Source organism: Syngnathus acus, chromosome 15 (genome assembly GCF_901709675.1).
Source record: "Syngnathus acus chromosome 15, fSynAcu1.2, whole genome shotgun sequence".
Taxonomy (NCBI): Eukaryota; Metazoa; Chordata; class Actinopteri; order Syngnathiformes; family Syngnathidae; genus Syngnathus; species Syngnathus acus.
In genome coordinates, this window is record NC_051100.1 from 9662394 (window position 1) to 9687523 (window position 25130).

At 40.1% G+C, this 25130-nt stretch overlaps 3 protein-coding genes across 3 annotated transcripts; 2 read left to right on the plus strand and 1 right to left on the minus strand.

Moving 5' to 3' along the window:
* Window positions 1–134: 134 nt before the first annotated feature.
* On the minus strand, window positions 135–14718 carry heatr5b (HEAT repeat containing 5B). The gene is made up of 36 exons (XM_037270910.1): window positions 14451–14718; window positions 14115–14290; window positions 13824–14035; window positions 13037–13145; window positions 12773–12922; window positions 12210–12381; window positions 11968–12125; window positions 11640–11889; window positions 10419–10574; window positions 10057–10307; window positions 9804–9915; window positions 9553–9705; window positions 9370–9469; window positions 9150–9259; window positions 8797–8960; window positions 8550–8725; window positions 8355–8460; window positions 8097–8287; window positions 7786–7945; window positions 7396–7585; window positions 7090–7259; window positions 6829–6973; window positions 6564–6743; window positions 6212–6463; window positions 5210–5391; window positions 5066–5134; window positions 4612–4791; window positions 4277–4511; window positions 3839–4075; window positions 3456–3583; window positions 2933–3074; window positions 2298–2570; window positions 1910–2134; window positions 1674–1825; window positions 1379–1592; window positions 135–1162 (listed from the first exon to the last, which is right to left on the minus strand). Exons 2-36 carry the CDS (start codon window positions 14238–14240, stop codon window positions 855–857), a joined length of 6138 nt encoding a protein of 2045 aa, XP_037126805.1. The 5' UTR covers window positions 14241–14290; window positions 14451–14718; the 3' UTR covers window positions 135–854.
* Window positions 14719–14900: 182 nt separating this feature from the next.
* On the plus strand, window positions 14901–17646 carry gpatch11 (G patch domain containing 11). Its single transcript, XM_037270926.1, has 8 exons — window positions 14901–15083; window positions 15452–15678; window positions 15767–15808; window positions 15883–16003; window positions 16099–16189; window positions 16342–16452; window positions 17144–17225; window positions 17300–17646. The coding sequence occupies exons 1-8, from the start codon at window positions 15034–15036 to the stop codon at window positions 17353–17355; spliced, it is 780 nt and encodes a 259-aa protein (XP_037126821.1). The 5' UTR covers window positions 14901–15033; the 3' UTR covers window positions 17356–17646.
* A 778-nt stretch (window positions 17647–18424) lies between these two features.
* eif2ak2 (eukaryotic translation initiation factor 2-alpha kinase 2) lies at window positions 18425–24327 on the plus strand. The gene is given in 24 exon segments (XM_037270928.1): window positions 18425–18729; window positions 18829–18955; window positions 19108–19222; window positions 19323–19465; window positions 19527–19641; window positions 20121–20182; window positions 20269–20412; window positions 20509–20632; window positions 20815–20867; window positions 20940–21003; window positions 21146–21192; window positions 21302–21338; window positions 21422–21480; window positions 21564–21687; window positions 21777–21828; window positions 21831–21878; window positions 21961–22014; window positions 22017–22140; window positions 22142–22163; window positions 22761–22889; window positions 23017–23119; window positions 23263–23264; window positions 23663–23725; window positions 24079–24327. Coding segments are annotated over 23 exon segments (1920 nt in total). The 5' UTR covers window positions 18425–18729; window positions 18829–18845; the 3' UTR covers window positions 24205–24327.
* Window positions 24328–25130: the final 803 nt, after the last annotated feature.

Sequence of the window (25130 nt, forward strand, 5' to 3'; positions counted from 1 at the left end):
TCCTGAAATAGCACATTTACACATCTTACCTGTAATTATGTCATTATTAATAATTAAAGATATGCATCTATGTGAATACTCTGGCATTAATGACTTAATAATGATCAAAAAATGTCCAAGGCTGGAAACAAATATCAATATGCAACACTTTATTTCTATAAACCTCTGCAAGTGTTTACATTTTGAAATGATGAGTTATACATCATTAATATAAAACCACAATGTCCCATCAGTATTTTTAGAACAGGCCAAGAGGCTACTCATGTGGTCCTAACCTGGTGAACATGTCACCATATTGTTGATCTCTGACCTTTACTATGGGCGTTAACAAATCTTCAAATTAAGTGTGACAGCTAATTCTGATCAAAGCTCTTATATAGGCTTCTTATAAAGATTTGTATGGGATAAGAATTCACATTCGGTGTAATCAGATAATTACACAATCAAAACGCCTGATGCATCAGTTCGCAGAATGATTATGAGTAAAGCATGGCATTGTAATACAATTCAACACAATTAAAATGTGACGGAAACTATTACTGAAAGGCGTAGAGTAATGTAAAAGTAAGAAAGAGGGTTTTGGGGGGGGGGGGGGGGGGTGAAAGGTACTAGTGGCAAAAGTACCACATGTCACAACACAAATATGTGTCAAATCAGAAGACAATATATCGTTGTGATCAACATGTACAACAGGGACAATCTTTTCATTGAACATTCAAAGACATTTTAAGGACTTTGCAAGGTTTAAGTCAGATGAGATTTAAAACAAAAACAATGTTTCTTTGTTTTTACTTGATCCAGACATTCATTTGACAAAAATCAAAGCAAACAAATCCATGAGAACATTTGAGGGTTTAGAAGAAACTAGTTTTGAGTTTGATGGTTGGTGCAACTTGGACGATTGGCTGAGCATGGCGTGCTGCATCTTTAGCTTTGTTGCTGGCTTGGTTTGCCCGGACAGCAGACTCCAGACGGGTTTTAAGCTCGGGTGCTGCACCAATGACCATCTTGAAGGCAGCTGGATATAGAGGGCCGATGCGCATTAAGTTCTGAAGGGCAAAGTCATGCAAGCCTTTGGAGACTTGGGATGCAGAAGGAAGTGCATTTTCATCCAAAAGGTATGAGATAAGGGTTGGAACAAGAAGAGCCACCAACTGGACTCCTATTGGACACATCCATCAGAGGACATAAAAAAGAAACGTATGAATATTAATAGAATACAATAACAGCAAAAATGCCAGTAAGCTGTAGTAAGCATTCTAAAAATAGCTTTTGATGCTCTTATCACTGACAGCACACATTTACAGCCACTGAACTAAATACTTTAATGGAAAAACACACAACACATTAGTGATCCATTAAGCAAAAAGACACTCACGGTTCTGCTCTTCACCCATGCCAACAAGATTCTCCAGGACCCTGATGCCCTCCTGCACAGCCTGCAGCTCTGCGGCAGTCTTTGGCCGACTGCGCTCCACTGCCTTCAGTTTCTCCACCATGAGTGGAGCCAGAGCGTGAATGTACGGGGTAGAAAGGTGACGGCTGGGATGTTGGAACACTGACAAGAGCAGCTGGTAACACCGTGCCTGAACCTGGAACCAAGCAAACAAAATGGAAGGAAAAATGAGCAAACCACATCCAGAATTTAGAATGTGCATGATGCAAGCACTTACCCAAGGATCACAAGAGTTGAGGGCATTGCGGAAACAGTCCACGCAGCCCTTTTGCAGAACGGTAACTCCTACAAGTTCACTACTAGCCGACAATAGGAAGAGTGTAATTGCTGTCAACATACTGATCTCATCCAAATCAGGTCTGGACTCATCTAAAGAAAAACACATTATGTTTGACATATATAGCATGTTGTTGATGGGTCATCATCATTTCGTATAGGTTTGTATGCACAAACCTGGCTGTGAGTCCTCTAGTACAGAAGCCAGGCTGCTTCTCACAAGGGCAGTCCACTGTGTCTGGAGACTGTCCACTCGAGCTAATGGGGACGTGATGATGGTCTTGATGCCCTGCAGGGCTGCAGACGCACATGTGGGCACAGAGTTGTCAGCAGTCTTAACTGCAGTTTCCCTCAGCACACCGGTGATTAGGAAGAGAACAGTGGGTAGGATGGTCATGCTTCCTGCGAACAGAAACCACAAGAACATGGGCATCATTTTCATGGCGAGTAAAAAATAAGGTTTTCCTGTAATATCTAAGAAGCACAAACACAGTATAGCAGAGGAAAATGTCCATCGTGAACAAACTCAACATTGTTTTTATGTGTGTGTCCGTCCGTGTCTTACCAGCTGGGGAGCAGAGTGAGGGCAGTTCTGCCAGAATGGAAACAGTGTTTGCCACCAGGCGTGCACTCTCCTCAGGTAGTCGTTGAGGCCTGATGGGCACATGGCTGGGTGACTCCTTCACACGTGTATTGAGCTGTGGTAAGTGGCGAACCAGGATGAAAACCAACAGCTCCATTGCGGCAAACACCAGAGAGGTGCCAGGGACCAGCTCGCCCGTTTCTCCCCCTTCCCCGAGGGTGACTTGAGAATCTTTTTGGCCTTCCTCCTCTTTGCCTGTGCAAAATATCATCATGACCTAGATCAGTAAAACTGACACATCATATTACCGCTCTGTCAGTATAAAGCAATCCAATAACCCATCCTCCCATTTTCTCTACCGCTTGTCCTTAATTAGAGTCGCAGCTAACCTCAGGCAGGAGGCGACGTACACTCTGGTCTGGTTGCCCAATCCCGGGGCACATTTAGACCAACAACCATACACAGTCACATTCTCATCTGCTTAAATCTACAACCAAATATTTAAAATTGACACTTGTAGTTGTTTGATCACATTTTCTGTAAAACCAGTAACTATGGAACAATGTGTCTGTCATGTGGACAAGTAAACCAAAGACTACAACGTGTCAACTCGTGACCTTTGTTATGTTGTTGCTGAAGATGGTCCAGTGCAGCTCTTATGGTCTCCTGTACTACAGTGGTAACCTGGAGCTGGATGGCAGGAGGGTCACGGGTCAACAACAGTCTGTGAAGTACATTGAGGAGCTCCACTGCCAGGAGCTAGAAGAAAAGTAACACTTAATTACACTCGGAAAAGAAAGCAGACACTGTAGTCTTGACAATCACTCAAATTTGTCGCGGCCTTTGCAATTTCTAAAGTGCAATCTGCTACTTTCGTTTCTCTTACAGTGTGAATACTAGGGCTATAACAACGATTTCTAAATGCATTTGAATCTGCTGAATTGCAGCAGGGAGACATGAAAACAGGAAGGATAGTTTGGACACCCCTGCTTTAAATGAAGCCACGACACAGCTCTTTACAACAAGTAACCCACTGGCTGCAAGGCCCTCTCCGATCTAAATCCAATTTCCTGATCCCAGTCCCTAATATTCCTTCCTCATCTTTTGTTTTCTTTAGTACCCCAACAATGGCAACCTTACTTGGTCTTTTGCGATGTGGGTCTTTGCACAGGGAGACTCGAGCAGAGTGGACAAGGCAAGCAGGCAGGACATGACATGCTCCATAGGTTCCTCGGGTCGGGGAAAGCAAAGAAACTCGATACTGACACCTGGGAGACAGAGGAAAAACTGGAGCATGTTCACACTATTCCTTAATTCTTCAGCAATTGATTCACTGTTCGCAAGTGCAAGTGGCAAGAGAGACAAAACAAAAACAATACACCCTCATGTTAAAAAAACGTGAGTGCTGAGTAACAATAACTTTTTTTTTTTTTTTTTTGACTGGTTAAAAATAATTGTGGGGAACTACACATTTCTAACGTAAGATACACACTTTCAAGTACATTTAATGTCTGTGTCTTTACCTAACATTAGGTGCATCCTGTCTTTGACCGCCTCTTCAAAGGTCTTAACAGTCGGCGAGGCTCCTGTATTGAGGACAGGAGCCCGGGAGAGTGCTGGAGAAACCTTTTCTTTTTCTTCACAAACTCCAAAGCCAGTGCTGCTTAGCCACAAGGCCACGGCATGCAGTACAGGAGCCCATGAGTTGCGGTAATGGAGCCTTGCTGTGTCTATCGTCTCTGGAGTATAAAATGCTCCACCTGAACACACAGTGTGAATTCCATTTTAAGCGTTCGTAGTGGAGTAACTCTCTTAAAAAGTTGGCCCAAAAATAGACAAAAGACCAATAAACTGCACTTGTGCGCATCCGCATGCAAGAAGGGATGGGGACCAGACATTAGACAAAATCTCAAACATTGCATTGTGATATTCAGTAATCAAAAGGCACAGTTGTGTTGTACCATCAGGGGGCAGCTGGCTGGAAAACTCTGCAGGCAGAGTAAGCAGGGCATAGTCTCGGAGCATGGCCAACCACAGTCGACTAAGCGAGGGCAGTTCAGGCTGCACTAAAGTGATGAGACTGTCAGGTGGAAGCACATCTGCACCCAGATCATCTTCATCTTCATCTCCGCTTCGAACCGGTTTGACAGGCTTTGATTCTGCCTCTTTCTTTATCTTCATCGCGACCACATAAACCTGTTAATAATAGCCATGACAACACAACAACCATTTGGTTACACAAGTGTTCTTTTACACAATTTAAAGCTCAACGCAGCAGCAGAGTCTTGAGTCACACCTCCGCCCATGCTTTGAGTACAGCCAGCTTCTCCATGGTGGTGGCACTCTCACTGTACAGTTGACTGGAGGAACCCTTCCCAGCTTGCACTTTGTCCAGTGATGACACGAGAAGGTTGTGGACTCGCCGCAGGTCATTGAGGTCACTTACTACACCACTACCAATCCAGGTGCTACAAACCTATGGACACACACATTCAAAGATGAAAGGAACCCAAATTACATTCAAGTCCTTTTTACAGATCTTGCTCTCTTTTTGAGCATGTGTTGAAATATTATTCAAACAGTTTTCAAAGAAACCGGATTTCTGATAGAATTTATATACAAAGAGTCATCATTGTGATTACTTCTGCCTAATAAATAACTCAATTGAAATAAAACAGAGCGAAAGGAAATGGAAAAACAAATTAATTGGAATATATTTCTTTCAAAGAAGAAATCACAAAGTTTCTTACCTGGCATGCTTTAGCCGTTATGTCAGATGGTGTATCAGGTGAAAAAGCTGGTCTCAGTGCAGCTCCAACCTTAACACACAAAACTGGCAGTTCAATTATTTTGGCGATTACAAACTGAATTCCTACAATGTAGGCTTGACTCACATTGGCCTGGTATTGTTCCAAGATAACATGCCCAGGGAACTCAGGCTCGGGCACACGCGCAAACTTCTTAATGATGTCTTCCAGGGCCTGCAGACCGGCCATTCTCAACTGGTTACTGTGGTCTGTGGCAGCCATGAAAGCCATCCGGATGAGGTCAGACAAATGAAGCACCAGCAGTTCTCCTAGAAAAACAGAGATATGACTATTGAATAAATGCATTTTATTCCTTTGTACAATGTATAGCTAAATTTACCAAGACCAACCTGTGAAAAAATGTCTCCCAATTGATGTATTGTGGCATGACCAGTTGTTGCTGCTGAGGGTGGCCCAAACACTTATTAGGATTTGGGGGTAACTACTTTTTCACTCAGGTCTGGTTAGGTTTATATTTAGTAGTTTAATTTTTCCTTCATAAATAAAATCATTTAAAAACGGCATTTTGTTTACTTAGGTTATTTTTCAGTCTGATGATTTTAAACAATAAAGTGGGGAAACAAATAAGAATTTGAGAAGGGTGGAAACACTTTTTCACGTCACCGTACACTCATGTGACACTTGAACCATCGGTTAGGCCATGGGCTCATATTCAGATGACAGCCGGAGGACTCTAATCTGGGCTCCATACCTTCCCATGCTGCATTCTAATGGCTAATTTTGAGTAAAAACTGTCAGGAATGTATTAATAGGTTTATTATCGTGATGATAATTTGTAGTGGAGTTGAAATGCACTTCGAAGAGAAATCTGTTTCTATTTTTTCCACCTCTGAAACTATTTAGGGGAAGCTATTTTTAGGAGCACCTCTCAGTATGACAGAGTAAAATTGTAGTCTAGTAAATACATTTCAGATATTAAAACAGAGCTACGACAAAATGTCCTGTACAACACCCTTCGGCCAGGTTTTGAGAAAACAGGCATGTTTTACTTTTTTAGCATAATCTTGCTGACAATGAGCATTATTGTTCAAGATAATGTGTCAAGTGTTTTGCAGAATTGTATTCTACCTTTAGGGTTTTTTGCTCGTGTGGAACGGGCAGTTGCCAGGTCAAAATGTGCTTTGTCTGCATTCTCACACAGAAGGATGATGCGGCACAAGCAATCTGCAGCAAACACTCGCGTCACCCAGCGAGGTGCCACTGATGGCTTCGATTTGTCATCGTCGCCTAACCCTGTAAACATGATGTCGTCGTCCAGCTCGTCTTTTTTCTCAGAGTCGTCATCTTTTTCCACCTCAAATGTAACCGCTCCTCCAACATCTGACAAAAAAGACAGACATGCTGAGGCATGCAAAACTGAAGACTTTGGAATTTTCTACAGACAATGATAATGGGCCATTTTATTCTCTTTTGTAGTCACCTGTTGTTGCTGCAAGGACATCCTTGCATAGTTTAAGCCAATGAGAAAGCTTTTCCACAGCAAGTGATGACAGCATGTGACCCAACGTGTCATGAATATCCGCGCACAGCTTCCTGTCTGTTTCGTGATCCAGCATACCAAATAGTGCCCCCTCAAGACCCGTCTCAGTGATGTTCAGATCTGAATCAGCAAGTAAAACATCAGTGTCTCCTTAGAAATTACGTCACTACGACATATTATTGTTCGTGTCCAGGTATGCACTTACTTATTGCAGTGTCTTTGCCATTACCTGCCTTCTTTGCAAGGCTCATGGCATACTCACAGACCTCGGAGGCCTCTCTCTGAGCAAGCTGTCTCAAGCAGGCTACAGCAGCGCGGCGCAGCAACAGGTGAGAGCTACATAAGTGCACCTGCAACAATGTGAAATATATGTTGTTATAAACTAATGTAGAGACCTCACCAAAAAAAGAAATCAATAACATCTATACAAAGTGAAAATGTTATAATAAATTCCAACTGGTCTTACACAAAGACACGGCACCAAGCTGGAAAGGTTGACGTGGCGAGGAGCAAACATGTGCAGCTGTTGCAAACACGAAATGGCAGCTGCCTGCACCAGCGAGTCGGAGTGATCCTGCATGATTGCACAGCCAACCAGGCAAGACGAGCGGATGGTGGAGATGGTGGCACCGTTCCCTTCATAATACATATGGGGGCAGTGTAAATGGGAATGACAGAATTGTTAGTGTCTGTGGATTAAGATTAACAATACTACCACCTGCTGGCGAATGAACCCGAATACAATCCAGGAAATACTCTCCGATAGATTTACCTTGTAATTCTGGTCCAACGGTAGTGATGAGAGCTCCCAAGCAGCGCCCCAAACACTGATGCACCTCTGTGTGTGATGGGGGCACAGTGAGAAGCAAGGTAAGGACTAAGGACAAGGTGGGTTCCACGTAGCCTCTATACATCGGACCACTTGAGTCCACAATGAGAGCCAAGGAGTGCAGAGCCCATGTCTGTCAAGGAAAAAAGAAAAAAAAAAAAGATTTATATAAAGCTGAATGAAGTGAAGAGATAAGTGTCACAATCGGTAAATGTTTGAGGATTCACTTCAAATTCAAGGAAAACCAACCAAACAAACAAAGTGGCAAACATCAAGGGAAATTGCAAAATATTTTCAAATTTAATTGTTTTTAATTATGATGTCATACTCTACCTGGACTTCATGAGAGGATCCATCCTGAGCCAGCGCCAGCAGAATACTGACACTAGTCTTTAAGTGCTGACCAGAGCCAATTCCTCCAACATATCGATGAAGACATCCGAGAGCCAGTGAATGACCTGTCCTTGACACGACGTCACGTGCTGACTTAAGTCTGCAAAGAATACAGTATATGAATCACTTGTTTAATGTTCACATTAATCTTAAGACTTTTTTTTTTGCTTGAAATCAATATTTGAAATATTCAAACTGCGTTTTCCCCACCAAAATAATTGCACAGTCTTGAGTTGCAGAAAAATGCTTACTTGTCAAAGCTGGTCTGTGCCATTCTTGCAATGAAAGTAGCCTCTCCCACTACCTGCGCCATCCTGCCGAGGGCCTCACCAGCAGCGCAGCGCAAAATTGGATTGGGATTGTCCAGGGCCCCCATCACCAGCGCCAGGGCTGACTTCCGGACCTCCTCTGGGCCCAAAGTACTCTTGTTCTCCGCCAAACCCTTAAAGTAAGACAGGGAAAGATGCAATGTCTCAAATGAAGGAACATGGGGATCAATTGATTCTAACCTTGAGGGCACTCAGCACAGCAGTAAAGATGTTAAGCTGAACGGCTTGCTGCCGAACTCCTTTAGCCTGCTTGATACATTCTGCAAAGTGGTCTAGCATCTGCAACCTGATTTATGAAGACAAGACCAAATCAATCTTTTTTTTTTTAACAGCAGTGACACAAACACAGATTATGCTCGTAATTAAATAGCTCACCTGTGTTTGAAAGACACGTGAGGGAAAACTACACCAAAAAGAGCCACAGAGGCATCAATGACTGATACTCCCAAAGGAAGAGGACCTGGGATGGCTTCACCGACAGGCACTCGCAGGTAAATGGAGGAGGGATCATGCTCCAAAGCGCCACTGCCAGATGCACTGTTAGGCTGCAGCTATTTGGAAGACAATACTTTGATTGAACTGAAATGAAAAAAAGACAACGAGCATTTTTATTTATCATCACCTGGTCTTCTATAGACTTGTGGTCGGTTTCCTGCAGCCACGAGCCCATGAGCACACTGTCATCGTAGTGACAGAGCGAGCGCAGCAAAGAAGTGGTGGTGTTGGATGAGTTGTCAGTCAAAGTGAATTCTGCCACCAGCTCCCTGAGGAGGGCATTGAAGGTACCTGGAAGAGCAGAGCAATAAATTAAAATTTTTAAAGATCTTCACTTGTTCCCAGAGGGAAGTCCGTGATGCATTTGTGTCTTGACCACTGCCAGCAAAAACAAAAAAACTATAGTGGAAACTGGGAAGTAGATTTAGTCAAATTTAGAGGGTGTATAGCGGACAATAAAATACAAAAAATGTATCTTACCTTCGTATGTTTTAGGAGGCAAAAGAGCCAAGATGTCGTAGAGCCTGAGTCTCACCATTGCTGCACTTGCTTTCAGATGTGCCCCGTGAACTTTGATGATGGCAGGGACTCTGAGGAGCAGACATTAAGTTATGACATCGCTTTTAAACAAATATTTCCGTACACCTTTACACAACTTTACCATATCTCGAACAAAACTGGGTGAAGGCATCATACTTACTGCGATATCATCGTCATAGCGCATTCAATGGGTGTCATCAACCTCCGAATAACATCCTCTGTCAGGAGCTCGGGACAGTGTGCCACAAAACTACGCATAGCTAAACAGCAAGTGACGGAATTAGAAGAGAGCATGCAGACATTTAGCGCATGTTTGTAAAGAGGTCCAAGGACATTCGTTTACCACATAGTGCTCCAGCTCGGCCTTCGAGGGTGACCTGCCAAGTAAAGGCGTCTCCCCTTGTCTTTTCTGCCTCCAGCTCCTTCTGGGACCGAGGAAACACATTCCTCCACAGCAGCAGCATTTTGGGAAGGTGGTAACGTACCAGGGACGGACCTTTGCATACATATAAATCAAATAGAAAGGAGATTGTATTAGACAAAGAGAGGATAGTCGACAAATCTCGGGTGAGATACCATTTGTGAGTAACTCACCCAAGGTCATGAGGGCGCCCAGCAGCAGCCATCCAGCTTGTGTGCGCTGCAAAGACAGTCGACTGTTCTGAGCCGCTGTCCGAAGGAGGTCTTCAGCTATGCTTACCACCAACTACAGGGACACAATAGATATTAAACTTTAAATCAACATATGCTGTTAAAATTAGGACCAAAAAATGAACTGAAATACAGAGATGAGTGGAAGATACAGTAGAACGTTTAATTGCGGTTTCACAGTCATGCGTGTACATACCATGCCCTTAGAGTGCGGGATTCCCAGAGGGGACTGGTGTACACCTCCAAGAAGAGCTGCCATCGCAAAGCTGTATCCACTAACAGCCTCTGGTGAACTCTTGAGATTGTTGATTCTCTCAGCGCAGCGGTCGAGCAGCGGCGTTAACTGATAGGGCAGTGCCACAGAAACACAGCGCAGGCACCAAGCAGCAGCCAAACGAGCGGCCATGCTCGGGTGTAGCAGCACTGAGGTTACTGTTTCAAGAAGTCCTGAGGGAGATGTCATTGAAAAACAATTAAAGATATTTTGGGTGTCACAAGCACATTCTGTTTATTAGGAAAGGACTACAGTAAGAGGATCACAAAACATGCATGTGGTACCAATGGAAGGCTCCTGGATGAGAGGTGAAGCTGTGGCACTCAAGCTTTGAACAAGGCTGCCCAACTCTTTTAGGGCACAAACCATAACATGCTGGCTGGCCGAAACATCAGCAGCAACAGTCTTGTTTTCTCCATTGAGGTCATTGACAACTGCCTCTGGATTCACAAGGGGCAGAGAAAGACAATACATTAACCGTTTCCCAAGATAACCTGCATATATCCATAATGTGACCTGTAGTGATAATGACATAGGCCAGACTAGAAAGTAAATTAGCCTGAAAATCATCTTGACGTAACTGCATAAAAATATCATTTAAAAAAAGGTGTTATCATATTAAATAGCTTGTCAAATCAGTTTACATTTCTGCAACCACAAAAGGTGTCCAGAATTCCCAAGACCTTAATTAAATATATGCAACTCACATGGTTTGCCATGCGTGCATTTTCTCTCCCGCTTAGCCACATGACTGTTGTGGGTGTCCTGGGGCCTCTCATTTTTTTAATGTTTTAATACTTACGGAATATATTTTAAAGCTGCTTTGTAAAATTTAAGCTTTATTCTTTTCCTGCTGCCGGAAACTGTTGTGTTTTGTGCAGATTAGTATTACACAGTACACACATTTCATAATATTATTCAAGTATTGTCTCAAGTCTATACAAAAAATCAAAAGCAACTCATTGCATATTTGCACAGTGTGAAGGTTACAGAGCAACCCGAGTGAACTGAAATGCCATTTTCTGTTTTTGTTTCGTGTTCAAGTTTATGTAGAGGAACAGAACCAATGAAATCTGATAGACCTACACGGGAAGATCATTTGGTAATTTAAGCAGAAGTGGCGTGTTCCTACTATGAGTGTGCGAATTTAGTGGCCAAGACAGCTATGTTTTGATCAGTGATCTGCTGATGTGTAATAAACCTTAAGACAAAAAGATCACAAAAACACTATGGCAGGTGATATGCCAATGTAAAAGCAAGTTCAGATTTGAATTCTGGTCATAGAATGATGATTGAAGCAGATAAGAAAATAAGAACTATAAGTGCAGAAGGTATTAATTATTACCAGTGCCACACACAGGATAAAAAAAATTGTATGCAACTCAAGCTCAAACCATCTGAAATATTAGGCAGCTGAATGGAAAGTGATTGACATCTGGTAAGGGCTGATAAGTGGTCTGTAATGCTTTGAACCGTGAAATGCCACCCCCCCCAATCCTCCTTACCCACAGCCCTCATTTGCTTGCTGATGGCTTGGCAGATTTCTTTGCCGGCTGCTATCTGCGCTTTCTCACCAAGTAAGCCGCCCAGAGTGGCACGTAGCATAAAGGAGACACAGCGCCGCGAGTAGACAGCTTCAACATGTGTCTGTGTAGCCCGAGGATGGGACACGAGGTCCAAAACATGGGAGAGAAAGGTGGCAAAGTTGCGCTCCAGCCACTGACCACCAAGCGTAGTCACAAACACAACATAAGCCTAAAGAAAAGAACATTTTATATGTAAGGTGGCAAGAAAAGGTACCAAACGGTATTTTGCTAAAAGAATTAAGCTGACCTGTGTGACACCCACGCGGACTTCTCTGCTGACAGAACCGCCTCCCTTCAACATTTCCCCTCCACTCTTCAAGAAACCAGATCCACCACGCAGAAAACCTGTGGCCAGTAACTCCAAAACTTCCTCAAGCGTCGCCCGTTTTACATTCTGACGCATCACTGAAAGAAAAAAAAATACCAATAGTGAGCACACTGTTGTATTCAGATAAAATTACCAAATTGGCTAGAAAATTCATATCTAACCAGCAGCTTGTTTAGGCATAAGAGCCGTAGCCATGACGGTCCCGAGGAGCTTGGCCACGGAAACCCGAACGCCGTAGTTGGAACCCTCCAGGGCCTTGAAACACAGTGTGGCCATGTTCTCCAGTTCTGTCGTCCACATGAATACTGCCTCATTCTGCAGCTCCAACAAACACTGGTAAATAAAATCAAGATGGAGTCATGTTAGTCGTATCTTATCAGCAAAGATACTAAGAATTTTTTTTCTCTCTTGCAAACCCATTTCTCCTGTAGATAGTCATAGATATACAACAATATTTTTTAAGCATAAAACCCTAACCCCCAATTACAATAAAGGAATTTTGTTTTTTACACTCAGTAAGTGATACACACAAGGGGAATAATACATCATAGTCACCGTTACAAGAATAAGTAAAAGGGTTTGGTGAGAGAATGTCTTAACGTGACATCGAGTTGGTGTTCTATGCTTCAGAAAAAGCAACAAATGGATGAAATGATGACTTATTTTTGATTGTCCAAAGCGAGCTTTATGCTGTATATTATATAGTGAAGACAATGGGACTTACCTTTGCCACAGCACAGCGCACAGCCATTGACCTGTCTGTGAGTAAAGAGCGGGCGTTCTTGTAGATGTCTCTGTGACATGAAGCTGCAGCGCCACCTAGTCCGCTGAGCACCTTCTGCAAACTGATGAGTATTTCACCTCTGCCTTGGGACTACATATATCGTGAAGATAAAATTACAATAACAAGCCAAAACAGTGAGTAAATTCAGTCTATATTTCCATTGTAGTCAAAAAGATGTTTTACGATTGGCTAAGAACGTCATACCTCTGCACTTTTTAATGCCTTTAAAAGATTATTGATGGTGTCTGGAAAGGAGCTTCCAAGCATCCTTCCCATCTTCTCATAAAAAGCACCAACACATGCCACCGCAGCACTAAGGAAACCAATAACAAAAAACATTAGATGAGTTATCAGTACTAGTAGATATTTTATTATTTTTCATTTCATTTTCATTGGTTTGGAATAATTATTTAATTAGGCATATTAATGCAATTAGCTCAATCCAGCTGGAAAGCTTACTGGTCATTATTTCAAGACTATGTCGTGCAGACTAAGGATGAAATAATAATTGAATTGTTAGGAATTCAGTTGGTTGATTGAGTTCATTGATGTTTCCTTCAGCACTTAGAACTAAAAGCAATGTACAAGCACAGTCACAACAGTGTGTGGTGAAAGAAGAATATTATGTCAGTTATGGGACATTGAACTAAAGCCACAAGACAACCAGTATGACACAATTTAACAAAGCAACAACAAAACAGGAGCTCAAAACACATTTTGGTCGATTGTCTGTCCCTTATCCAGTCTCCTCACAGTTACGCTCTACAGATACAAATGGGCCAGACACTGAGATAGTCATTATCAGGGTGCATTAATGCTTTCCACAGATCCCCTTGTATGCTTAATCCTCTTCCATTAGAATATGAACCATTTGGCTTAGTACTAAATCCTAAGAACGGAGAAATACTGTACAGCACATGTTTTGGAGTAAATGGATGTAAACCCGTCAGTGCAATATATGTAAAAAAAAAAAAAAAAAAAAAACACTTACAGTTTTGTTGGCAGGTATGCAGGTGTGTCGTCTTTGCTTTTTATGATATCATTGCATTTATCCAGAGTCTGGAAAACCGTGAATGTGTCGCCAATGCTGTAGAGTGTGGCAAGGTTTTTGGCAAGTAGCTTTCTTGTTGGAGGACCAGGAGCACTGCTGATCAGTCCTGTCAGTTGTTCAACAAGCTTTTTCTGCTTCTCCTTTACATCCACCTGTTGTTCAAAAACAACATTTTTGACTACCATATAATCAACACACACAGCGATCGGTTTTAAAAAGTCTTTCAGTCACCTTATTTGCGGCTACAACAACCTTATCCAAGAAACGGAGCCATTCGAAGATGAAGACAGGCCTCTTTGCCTCAGTGATCTGCGCCAACGCTTCCTCGTTGAGCAAGAGACTGTGAGCCAGCTCCATCGCAAGGATATTCACAGATGTCCTCGCAACTTCTTAATCGACAGTCCACTCTGCATTAGTGACTCATGTCAGAACAAGCTAGTCGCCTGCTTAAAAAAACATCTTGTTTTCGTTATTGTAGCACAACGTTAACGCATCTAATTTTATGGAAAGAGCAATAAACATACGCCCGATCGTTCTAATTGCCATGTTAAATGTAAGCCGTTTTACCGTATGTCTCGTCGTTCCGATGTTTCTCTTCTTGTGTGTTGACAGCTTCCCCCAGCTGTTAGCAACCTTAAGCTAGCGAATGCTTACGATCAAAAGCCACAATTCGTTAAAACACTTAAACTCTGAATGAATGCCCTCGTTACCACCACTTTTAATACATTTGTTTGTTTCAGATAGCAACTTCACAAACATTAATCCATGTTCCCATATCCTGGCGAGAATTATGGTGCGAGTCGATGGTGTTTCAGCGACACTCGTCCGATGAGACAAAAAACAAAAAAACTAATAAAGACCCAGTAGGTAACTCTGCCTCAAAATAAATTAGTAGGTAGTCATTTTAATTATTTAACTGTTGCAAGATGTTTTTAATGCATGAAAACCACAAAATGACTGCATTATTGGATTTGCAAACAGAAAATAGTTTATTCACGTTTAATTTGTTGTTAGTCGGACTGTATTGTCAAAGAACCAAACATTAGCGGAACACCGGAACGAATGTCACTCACGTCAATCCATTCACTGAGCTGGAGTAATAAAGCATTTTGGGATTACCTGTTCATCTTTCTTTTTTTAAACTATAATAATGGCCGATGGTGAAGATGATTATATGTCCGATACGTTCCTCAGTCAAATGTAAGTGTTTTTTTTGGACGGTAGACTATTTTAATTTAAACGAGTGTCGATATTGTTGTTTTGGTTTGGTTCCTACACGCTGTATAATGTTTACGCGTACTTAAATGGTTTCTTTTCTTCTTTGCTCACAACACAATAAGGTCCAACAATTTATGGCAGGGTAAATACGAGACAACGAAATGTTGTGTATGAACCTTTCAAATCCATTATATATGAAACCATCTATCATTATCCGAACCGTTTTAACCTCACAAATTGAGCCTTAAACTGTAAACGTGCACACATAGAATTATAATAAGATGTTCATCTTCTAATGACTGTAAATCCCACTTTGTTACTGCAATAACATTCGTTTTCTTCTGTGGCAGACAAGATGTTAAACCAGGTGTCTCCATGGTAAGGCGAGTAAAAGAAGCAATGAAACGGGAAGTAAAGCACAAAGAGAGCAACATTAAAAACCGTCAAAAAACCTTCAAGGAGCAAGAAAAGGAAAGCCGTGAAACAGCTTTACAGAGTTCCATCAGTAATGATAATAAGGGATTTGCACTATTGCAGAAAATGGGTTACAAAGCTGGACAAGGCCTTGGAAAACAAGGCAAGTTTTCCTATCTGCTTTACTGAAATTTGATCTGCTGCTGTATTCTGTGCATGAGTTGATGATTTTTTTTTTTTTACTAATTTAGGGGCTGGCAGAGTTGATCCAATTCCATTGAATATTAAAACCGGTAAGAAGGCATTTTGCTATGTTTATGATATAACTCAGATGTTCTCTTAATATTCTTGTCCTTTAACAAACCAGACAGAGGTGGCATCGGGATGGAAGAGGCAAAGAAGAGAAAAGCTGAGGAGGAGCTGGATCAGTATAGAAAGAAAGTACTGGCCAAACAGCAAAATGAGACCAGATCACTGGAAGACTTTAGGTGATGAGCAAATGAATCTACGGCTCTGTGCAAAGATATGCCCAGCGAGCCCAGTGTCTTATTGTTTCTCTGTGCTCATGATGTCTCCTTTTAAGGTCAAGAGTAAGAACCGAGAGAGAGGACCGAAAAATTGAAGGTGACCTTAGACGAAGTCAGCGAGCCTGTGAGCAGTTGGATTCTCAGAAGGTTGGAGAGTACTTGGTTCTAGCTCAACATAATCTGAACATCACTGTCCCAGTATGCATGCAAAAAATGACATGTACTGTACATTCACAGGATGTCATTATGATCCTAGCATTTGAGTTTTGGGTTCTAAATCATTTGCTTTTTCATTTCAGGGCATCAAAGTCCCCAGGGAAGAATGGTATTGGCCTAAAATAGAGATTGAAGAGGAGCTAGATGAGCCTAAGGAAGAAGAAAAGGAAGAAGATGACATTTTGGGATTAACAGTTAGTTCTTATTCATTTTGTAAAAATATTTTTCAAAACAAAATTATGTCATCCTACGTATATGCTTATTCACTGGACCACTACTATTCCTGGGGAATAGGCTGCCCTGCATGTGATGAGAATCTGCATATAATTGACACCAATTTAAATGCATTGGGAAGGGATGAGCAATTTAAATGCTGGAGGGGGTCAGCACGTAGGACCAAGCACTTCCGAAATAGATGTATGACAAAATTGATATTTTAATTATGGACAAAATATATGCATGTGCTTTCATTTTTGGTAGTACCTTTTATCAATGCATGTACACTATCCTAACTCAGCAACAAAATGTTAGAAGCAAACCGAAAAATAACCACAAACTGTAATTGTTTTGTTCCAATGCAAAGGGCTGTCTAGCAAAAAAATACCAGAAATTGAATATTATTGAGGGAGCAATTTTTCCTGCGTATCATTCCAAATACGCAAAAATTATTAGACCTGCTTATACATATACAGTACAGTACAGTATAGAGCAGTTTAAGATCTTGCTTAAACACAACTAAGACAAGTAGAAATGACTTCTAAACATTTGCAATAAAATTTGAATTTAGTATTGATAGATTCATTGCCAAGTGTCGAGGTAGCGACTGGGTTGGAAATTTGGTGAAGATGGCAGATGTCACCCCGCGTAATCTGTTTTCCTTTACAGTCCTTTGATCAACTGCAAATACTGACGTCCTATTTAAGAGGGATTCATTTTTACTGCATATGGTGTGGAACGGCCTATAATGGTAAGCTTGTTCATATACATAATATTGCATTATATTCCCTTTGTTCATTAGCTGAAATATTTTGTTCTTTCCAGATGAGGAAGACCTGTTCTCAAACTGTCCCGGGGATACAGCAGCAGAGCATGAGTGATTTTAACATAATCAATATATGTACGTATAGTGTGCAGTAGTTTCAGAGTGAAAGGAACAATAACAGACAGTAAAAGTAATGATGTATGGAGGGATTGTTATATATGATGCTTTTTTGATTTGTTTTTACATTTTTTTGTAATGTTTTATTTAAATGAATAAACAATTAACAGTACCATCATTTCTTGTAAATGTCTCAGTGTTCCCATTGAATTACATTCGCAGAGTATATATTATATACACAATGTTATGTATGTTCATATATTTTCAGAAAATACTGTTCTTTTGTAAAGGTGAGGTTGAAAATTTTTTTTAATATGGATCTTGGACTGAATAAAAATTGCAATATATACAAGGATTTGGTGGAAAATATCTATGTTTGACAATACAGGTTTTCAAAAGAGAGAAAAGGGTAGAAAAATCTGTAAAAACTTAAATATTGGATGCAATCTGTGTGATGATTACATTATTAACACAAGAATTCAGCAGGTACGTGTTTATTTAATTCATTAAATAATGATTTTGACATCTTTTCCTGGGGAGACCCTGGTTCAGGACCTTGGACCTTTGTTGCAGAAGACACCAATACTTAAATAGCCCCATCTCTAGTGGGTGGCACTAACAGTGTTTACTCATATGGGTCATGTACAAAGAGTATCTTCATCTTTTAACAAGTGCAAATGACATAGATTTGATGCACAATTTGTCTTCGCGGGCCACAGAAAATTATGTGGCGGGCCTTGAGTTTGACATCTGTGCCCTACAACATGTCTGGACTTGTTTAGTTTGCAGAACGGGGGTGGGGGGGATCGGAAGTGGCATTTTGGATGATCATATAAGGGCGTAGGCGGATGTGAGGTAATTTGTAGCGTGGACAAATGGTTTTAAGCCACAAAAAAATAATAACATTTAAAATAAATCCCGTTCTTTGTACCGTTGTAGTAAATCATTCTGAACTTTGCTTTTTTATTTACTTTTGTTTTTGCCTGCATGGTTAAGAGCGTATTAAGCTTTTGTGGGTGGAGTTAGTTACCCGCGCGGTTCAAAAAGGTGTGTTATGAATCTCGTGAGACTCACTGCGGTATACAGCTTCCCATTGCAACACCTCCTTGGTGATGTGCATAGCGAGTATATGAAAAACTAACCTTATTATTATCCACATCGCGAATAGAGGCTACGGATTTATCCGGGTCATTAATTTTATTGAAAGATTTTACCGTGTGTTCGGGGATTCCGTAATTTTGGATTGTACATGAAGGCAGCAAGCAAGGGCAGGAAGTTTTCTTTTCGCGAAAGTGAAATCGAAACCGTCGAAATCACCAGTTTCGGGATACTGAAGTGGGGTTGACACCGCAACGACATCTCAATAGGAACGGTGAATATATATATATATATATAAATTGCTTTTATATACGCAAATTTGCATTATCCCATAATGTGATTAATTATGGTGTGACGTTCCATTTGATTTTAGATCCAGTTTTCTGATTTATGATGGACACTGAAAATTACGTAGCGAAATTGAACGAGTACTGTCAGAAAAGAAATCTGAAACTAAACTACGAGGATGTCGGAACCGATGGCCCGGATCACATTAAGACGTGAGTTGAGAAAAATTACAGTCGAGTTAATGGCAAATGTTTGTTTTATAACTTTTATTATTATTATTATTACTGAAAAATGATCTAGTGGGTGGTGGGTACTGGGGATTCTGGTTTTCAGTGGGTTTCGTTTTAAATGTTTGTTGCCCTAGATTTTCCATTAGAGTTGTTGTCGATGACAAGGCATATCCAGAAGGAGTGGGAAACAATAAAAAGGAGGCCAAAAAGAACGCTGCTAAACATGCTTTACAGATCTTAATGAAGAAGGTGAATCGCGATTGCGAATTTGCACACACAATTTTGTGTATTCATTGTATGGATTTTGAATAGGAATGAATTTAATGGAAGGTGTGTTTTGTTTTAACAGACGCATACATCAGAAGGTTCTATTGGTCCAGTTTGTCCAAAAGAAACAAATTATGTGTCCTGGCTCTATGAATATGGTCAGAAAATCAAAATGAGTGTCAGATTTATGGAGTCCGCAAGTCCTGAATCATACAAGTCCTTTCAGTAAGCCTCAATAATGCTGTCAAGTTATGAATAAAGAGTTGATATCATGTTTTGTTTTCAGATGTCAGTTTTTTGTTGGGGAGATTGACTATCCACTTGGCAATGGGATAACAAAGAAGGAAGCTAAGGAAGAAGCTGCAAAGCATGCATATCATGCCATATATGAGGCGTCAGCGGTAAGAAAGCTCATTGTAAAACGTCTGTGCATGTGCCTGTTGCTCCAGACCACAGGTGTCAAACTCAAGGCCCGGGGGCCAGATACGGCCCGCCACATCATTTTATGTGGCCCGCGAAGACAAATTGTGCATCAAATTCGTGTGTCATTACTAGAATTGCAAATTGTTTTCATTTTTGATAATATATATTTTTTTAAATATTTGACCAGTTTTTACTCGTCTGATTTGAAAACGGGTTATTTGTCAGTTTGATTTGTAGCTTTTACTGTATATAATATGAGGTGTTCATACATTTATTTGGGTTGACAGTCATAGTGGCCCTCCGAAAGAAGCTATGACTACAATGTGGCCCGTGAAAAAATTGAGTTTGACACCCCTGCTCCAGACTGTCTGCCAAGGAAATTGCAGAATCACACAAAACCACCAAATGTTAAGTAGGCTCTACCATCAATCATTCAAATTACTGTATTTCTTTTTAGACTGAAGGTGAAAACCCCTCTGGTTCTTGTAATCAACAAAAGGAGGAAATGTCAGCAATCAGGTGAGCACCGTCCATGGCACATTTGTGTTTGAAATCACTGGACTAGCTTTTCCCATTTGATCAATTTCTATGCCTTTGGCTCCCAGCAACAAGACACTGAGTTCAAAGACTGAAGATGATGTCGTTGTCGAGAAAAATTATATTGGAATTATAAACGAGTACTGTCAGAAAAGACAGCGCAGGCATAATTTCATCGAAGTGGAGAGAATTGGCCCAGCTCATAACCAGAAGTAAGATCAAGCCTTCATCTAGGCACATAAAATACGCAAGCGAGCATCCCAATTTCTTCACTAATAAGTTAAAATGTTGCCTCTCTGTTGGCACAGATTTTCCTTCAAATTAGTTATCGATGACAAGGACTACCCTGTGGGTAGAGGAAAGGCTATCAAGGAAGCCAGGCAAAATGCTGCTGAGTTGGCCCTTTCTGTCCTTGAAAAAGAAGACAATGAGGTATCGTTTTTTTTTGGCTTCTGCTGTTTTTCAAGATCGCGGCTATAGCGGAATCATGGGTTTTCTGGGATACTCAGCAGGAAAAAAAAGTCTCGTAAAGCTCATTTGACTAAAGGCATTGTGCTTTTTAACTTTTTAACAAGCACTTATTAACCTAACTTCAGTAACTTTGTGCCCAATAGGTCTTACAGTCTCCTGCATGTGCCGATAGTACAAAAAGCAGCCCAAACTTGTGGTAAGTCATTGACCGAGTACCACAAGTTTATATGTATGAGTCGCAATAATTTTTCTATTTTCATTTTGAAAGTAAATCCCTTGCAACAACTTCAAGCATTTCAGTAGAGTTTGCTGAGTCTTCTCCCAAAGATCAGGTGAGTTGTTACCAATACAATAAACGATATGCATACCGCATCAGGGAAAATCTGTGATCCTTACAATAATGTTTCTGACCGTTTTCTTTAAAAACACAATCTAATCTGTCTTATCTGAAGAACTGTTTTGTATGTTGTTTAGATCACTCCACCCAAGAGTCAAAGTCCAGGCTGCAAAGCCAGAAGGAAGTAAGTCACCATCTAAGTTCAACTATGAATGAAAGTATACAAAGTATACGTATATAGCCTGCACCAGACACCTTTATTTAAACTGATTTCTCTCTTTTTGTCTCCTTAGAATTGCAGCCAATTTTCCAAATGCTAATAGACAACAGGTAACAAAAATTCAGATGTAATTGAAATCAAATGTCTAATACATTTTCTTTCATCTTCATTCCACAATTGTATTCTTCAACAGATAGATTTTAAAGGCTGTGAAGATAATTGCGGACGAAATTCACCGTCAACCACTTCGAGGTGTGTCAGTTTGACATGGATAAATGCTACTCTTTTGACAAGGTTACATATAAGTACACTCAAGTTCCTGTTTGATTCAACAGGTTTAAAGAAGATTTTGAGTGTCTAGAAGCCATAGGCAATGGAAGCTTTGGATTTGTTTACAAGGCAAAGCACAAGCTGGACGGAAAGCACTATGCTGTGAAGAAGGTTAGCAGTGAAGAGTAAGTGATGTTTTTTTTTTTTTGCTAAAAACAGTCAATGGACACTTTCTCCTAATGTTATCTTATGAACAAATCTGTCGTCTCTGTGCTCAGAAAAATCTAAACCGAGAGATAGACGCTTTATCAAAGCTTCAACATAGCAATATTGTAGATACTACACGTGTGGATGGAAGATTCCTATGAGCAGTGAGTCTTATTAAAATATTGTACATTTTTGCTCTGCAGAACATATGACACACACAAAGCGTTGAATTACTTTTGTTTTGTCTTTGCAGACCTATCCCAAATTCCTCTCAAAGGTTCCTCTATATTCAGATGGAGCTGTGTGAAACCAAACCCTCCGAGATCGTATTGATGATATGGAACACCGAGAACTAAGGAAACTCTGCAAAGAAGGAATCTCAGTGTTTGAAATTATACAGCAAATAGTCGCAGGAGTCGAATACTTTCATGCCAAAAATTAATCACAGAGATTTGAAGGTGAGTTTATTTGCTACAGTTACAGAATGATTGTAAGAAGTAACCTTTAGCCCGCAAAGACAAATTGTGCATCAATTTATGTTAATACTAAAATTACAAATTGTAAACATAATGATATTGCTGGCAATTTTTATTATCATTCATCTTTTTAAAATATTTGAACAGTTTTTACTAGTCTCTGATTCCTAAACTAGTTATTCATCTATTTGTTGTCTAGCATATGTTGTATATAATATAAGGCGTTGACAGTCATAATGGCCCTCCGAAGGAAACTATGATTGCGATGCGGCCCGCGCCAATAATGAGTTTGACGCCCCTGGTCACTACAATTTTTTTATCAACTTAATTTATTATAATTTTAGCCCATTACACCTTATCCACCCACCCATTTTCAACACGGCTTGTCCTATTCAGCCTTGTGACGTGCTGGAGCCTATCCCAGCTGACTTCAGGCAAAAGCCAAAACCTGGAATGGTTGCCACTCAACCACAGAAAACATATAGAGACGAATAAGCATTCACACTCACGTTCATGTTCACTCATGGATTTTGGGTGCCAAGTTACCGACATTGTGTGTTTGTCTTTCTAAATGCTTAGCCTGCCAACATCCTGTTTGGACTGGATGAAATAGTGAAGATTGGGGATTTTGGCCTCGTTACGGTTGATACTGACAGTGAGGACAAAAGCTTGAAAAGGGGAACCCTGAGTTATATGGCGCCTGAGCAGGTAAAAAGAAATCTGCACACTTGTAGAAACAGCCAGTATTTTTGATGAAGACATAATCATCATCATCATTTCAGGGGGGTTTAACATATGCAATTGTACTTTATTCTGCATTCTTTATTTATTACAGAAAGACAAAGCTACTTACGGCAGAAAAGTAGACATATATGCCTTGGGTCTGATTTATTTTGAGCTCCTCTGTCTACTGTTTACCCCATACTGAAAGAGAAAAGGTGAGTTTGAGCTGCTATTGATCCTAAACTGTAACCTTTTAAGGCAACTGTAAATAAAGGCGACAGCTTCAGACGATGTGCAATTAAAATAGGGTGAAAGAAAAAGTTTAGGAACTTGTTAACAATCACATCAACATAGATAGCAGTGAACATTTCCATAGCAGCAGTTTTTAATCTGCAATGTATGGCATATAATGATTAAAAAAATATAAAATCAGGCGTTCTGGTTGTCACAGATATATATTTGTCCAATTGTGGTCCAGCACATCTCTTTTTCCTTGCGTGCTTGTTAACCAGTATCCTTGACATAGTATATCTTTAAATTTACTTTTTTTTTTTTTTAGAAAAGATACAATATATTTGCAGTTGTGTTATAATAACAGCCTCTGCCTTGGTCACATTATGTGGAAATACAGTACAATAAATCGCACAGGCGCGTGATCTAACAGATTTAGCATTGATCGTGTGTGTCTTCATAGATGTATGATTTTCACTCAAACTTTGTTCTTACTCTGTTTTGTCATTCATTCCCCTGTAAACCAGCTTTGGGATGATGTCAGAGACCAGAACCTCCCTTCAGAGTTTTCATACAATTTCCCCATAGAGGTACAGCACTTCAACACTTAAACAATATGTGATGCATATTTGGGGTTGTATTAGAATAGAATAGAATATTAATTAATATTAGTAATAGAATGTTAACACTAATATTACAATATAATAGTTTATTGTCATACAACAACAGACAAACCGGAGATACAACAAAATTGCTGGGGGCTGTTTTCTGGTATAAATAAAAATAAATAGAAATAGTATCAATAGTGTAAATTGAGTCGACAGTTCATCGACAGTGAGAGGTTTCCTGAGAGTGCTCAGAAAAAACACATTCCTTTGTTTTGTTTATTTATTTGTCTATTTATCTATGTACTCATCTTTTTATTTTTTTTTTATTTTTGCAGCAACAAATTATCAAGTCAATGCTTTGCTTGATGCCAGAAGACCGGCCTGAAGCCAGTCAACTCCAGACCAACCTTAAGGAGTGTGCTAATGCACTTAAACTTGCAAAAGAGAGAAAGACTCTCTAATTCATCCATTGCTTCGAGAACAGGGGTTTTCAGCTAGTTTTGTTCTAGGGACCACCATTATAACCAAGAAGCAACTTGGGACCACTGCTTTAGCAGAATATTATTTTGTTTTGCACCGAAGGAAGATAGACCTATACAGGCTATTTATTTGCATCTGTATGACTATTTTGAGAATCTCAGCTACATTTGACATCATTTGGATGGGTAAATGATTCACAAAATTAGCTGGAAAATAAATCAAGTCTAAATAATAACATAAATACCACGTTGACACAAAAATGCTCTTGGAATTAATGTTTGTAATTTTAAAGGTGACCATCCATCTGAATATTTCTTTCCATTGTTTTATGCATAACATTGTGTCAAGACTAGTTTGTTATATAAGGTAAGACATTTAATATCGAGTTGATATTTAACTGCAGTCGTTGAAGCAACTTCTGCTTCAATGATATAATTTTGGGTGTTTGGGGAAAAGAGGCACACATTGAAATTGCAATACTTTTCACAGTCACCTCTGGTGAAGTCATGGTTATGTTTTATTGGCTGATTGGTTACATATTGATGGAAGTTGAAAATTGTTTCCAGCATTTGTAGAGGTTTTACTCCTAAACTAATAGCTATTTGAGCACTTTATTGGCTAAAATCCCAGTTCTACAAACACACTCAAACATGATACTGCCACTGTAAATGTTAATAATTGGTACATGGAGCCATAAAGTGCGAATGTTTTATATACATATAGTTCACATTAAAATAGTGAGGATTATTGTTCATCTGTAATGTCATATACATTTAAATTACAACTGTTGGAAATACAGTAATCCCTCGTTTATTGTGGATAAGTGGTTTCAAGACCACCCGCAATAGATGAAAATCCGCGATGGAGAGAAGATATATTGTTACAATATCCACACAAGACTTTTATG

Bases quoted from the DNA above. Each gene is read 5' to 3' on its own strand.
- heatr5b (XM_037270910.1), bottom strand. From the start codon at position 14,240: ATGGAGCTGGCTCACAGTCTCTTGCTCAACGAGGAAGCGTTGGCGCAG. The intron at 14,036-14,114 runs GTGACTGAAAGA...TTTGAACAACAG, and splicing joins TTGTTGTAGCCGCAAATAAG to GTGGATGTAAAGGAGAAGCA. The intron at 13,146-13,823 runs GTAAGTGTTTTT...TGGTTTCCTTAG, and splicing joins GCATACCTGCCAACAAAACT to TGCTGCGGTGGCATGTGTTG.
- gpatch11 (XM_037270926.1), top strand. From the start codon at position 15,034: ATGGCCGATGGTGAAGATGATTATATGTCCGATACGTTCCTCAGTCAA. The intron at 16,004-16,098 runs GTGATGAGCAAA...TCTCCTTTTAAG, and splicing joins AGATCACTGGAAGACTTTAG to GTCAAGAGTAAGAACCGAGA. The intron at 16,453-17,143 runs GTTAGTTCTTAT...TTTCCTTTACAG, and splicing joins ATGACATTTTGGGATTAACA to TCCTTTGATCAACTGCAAAT.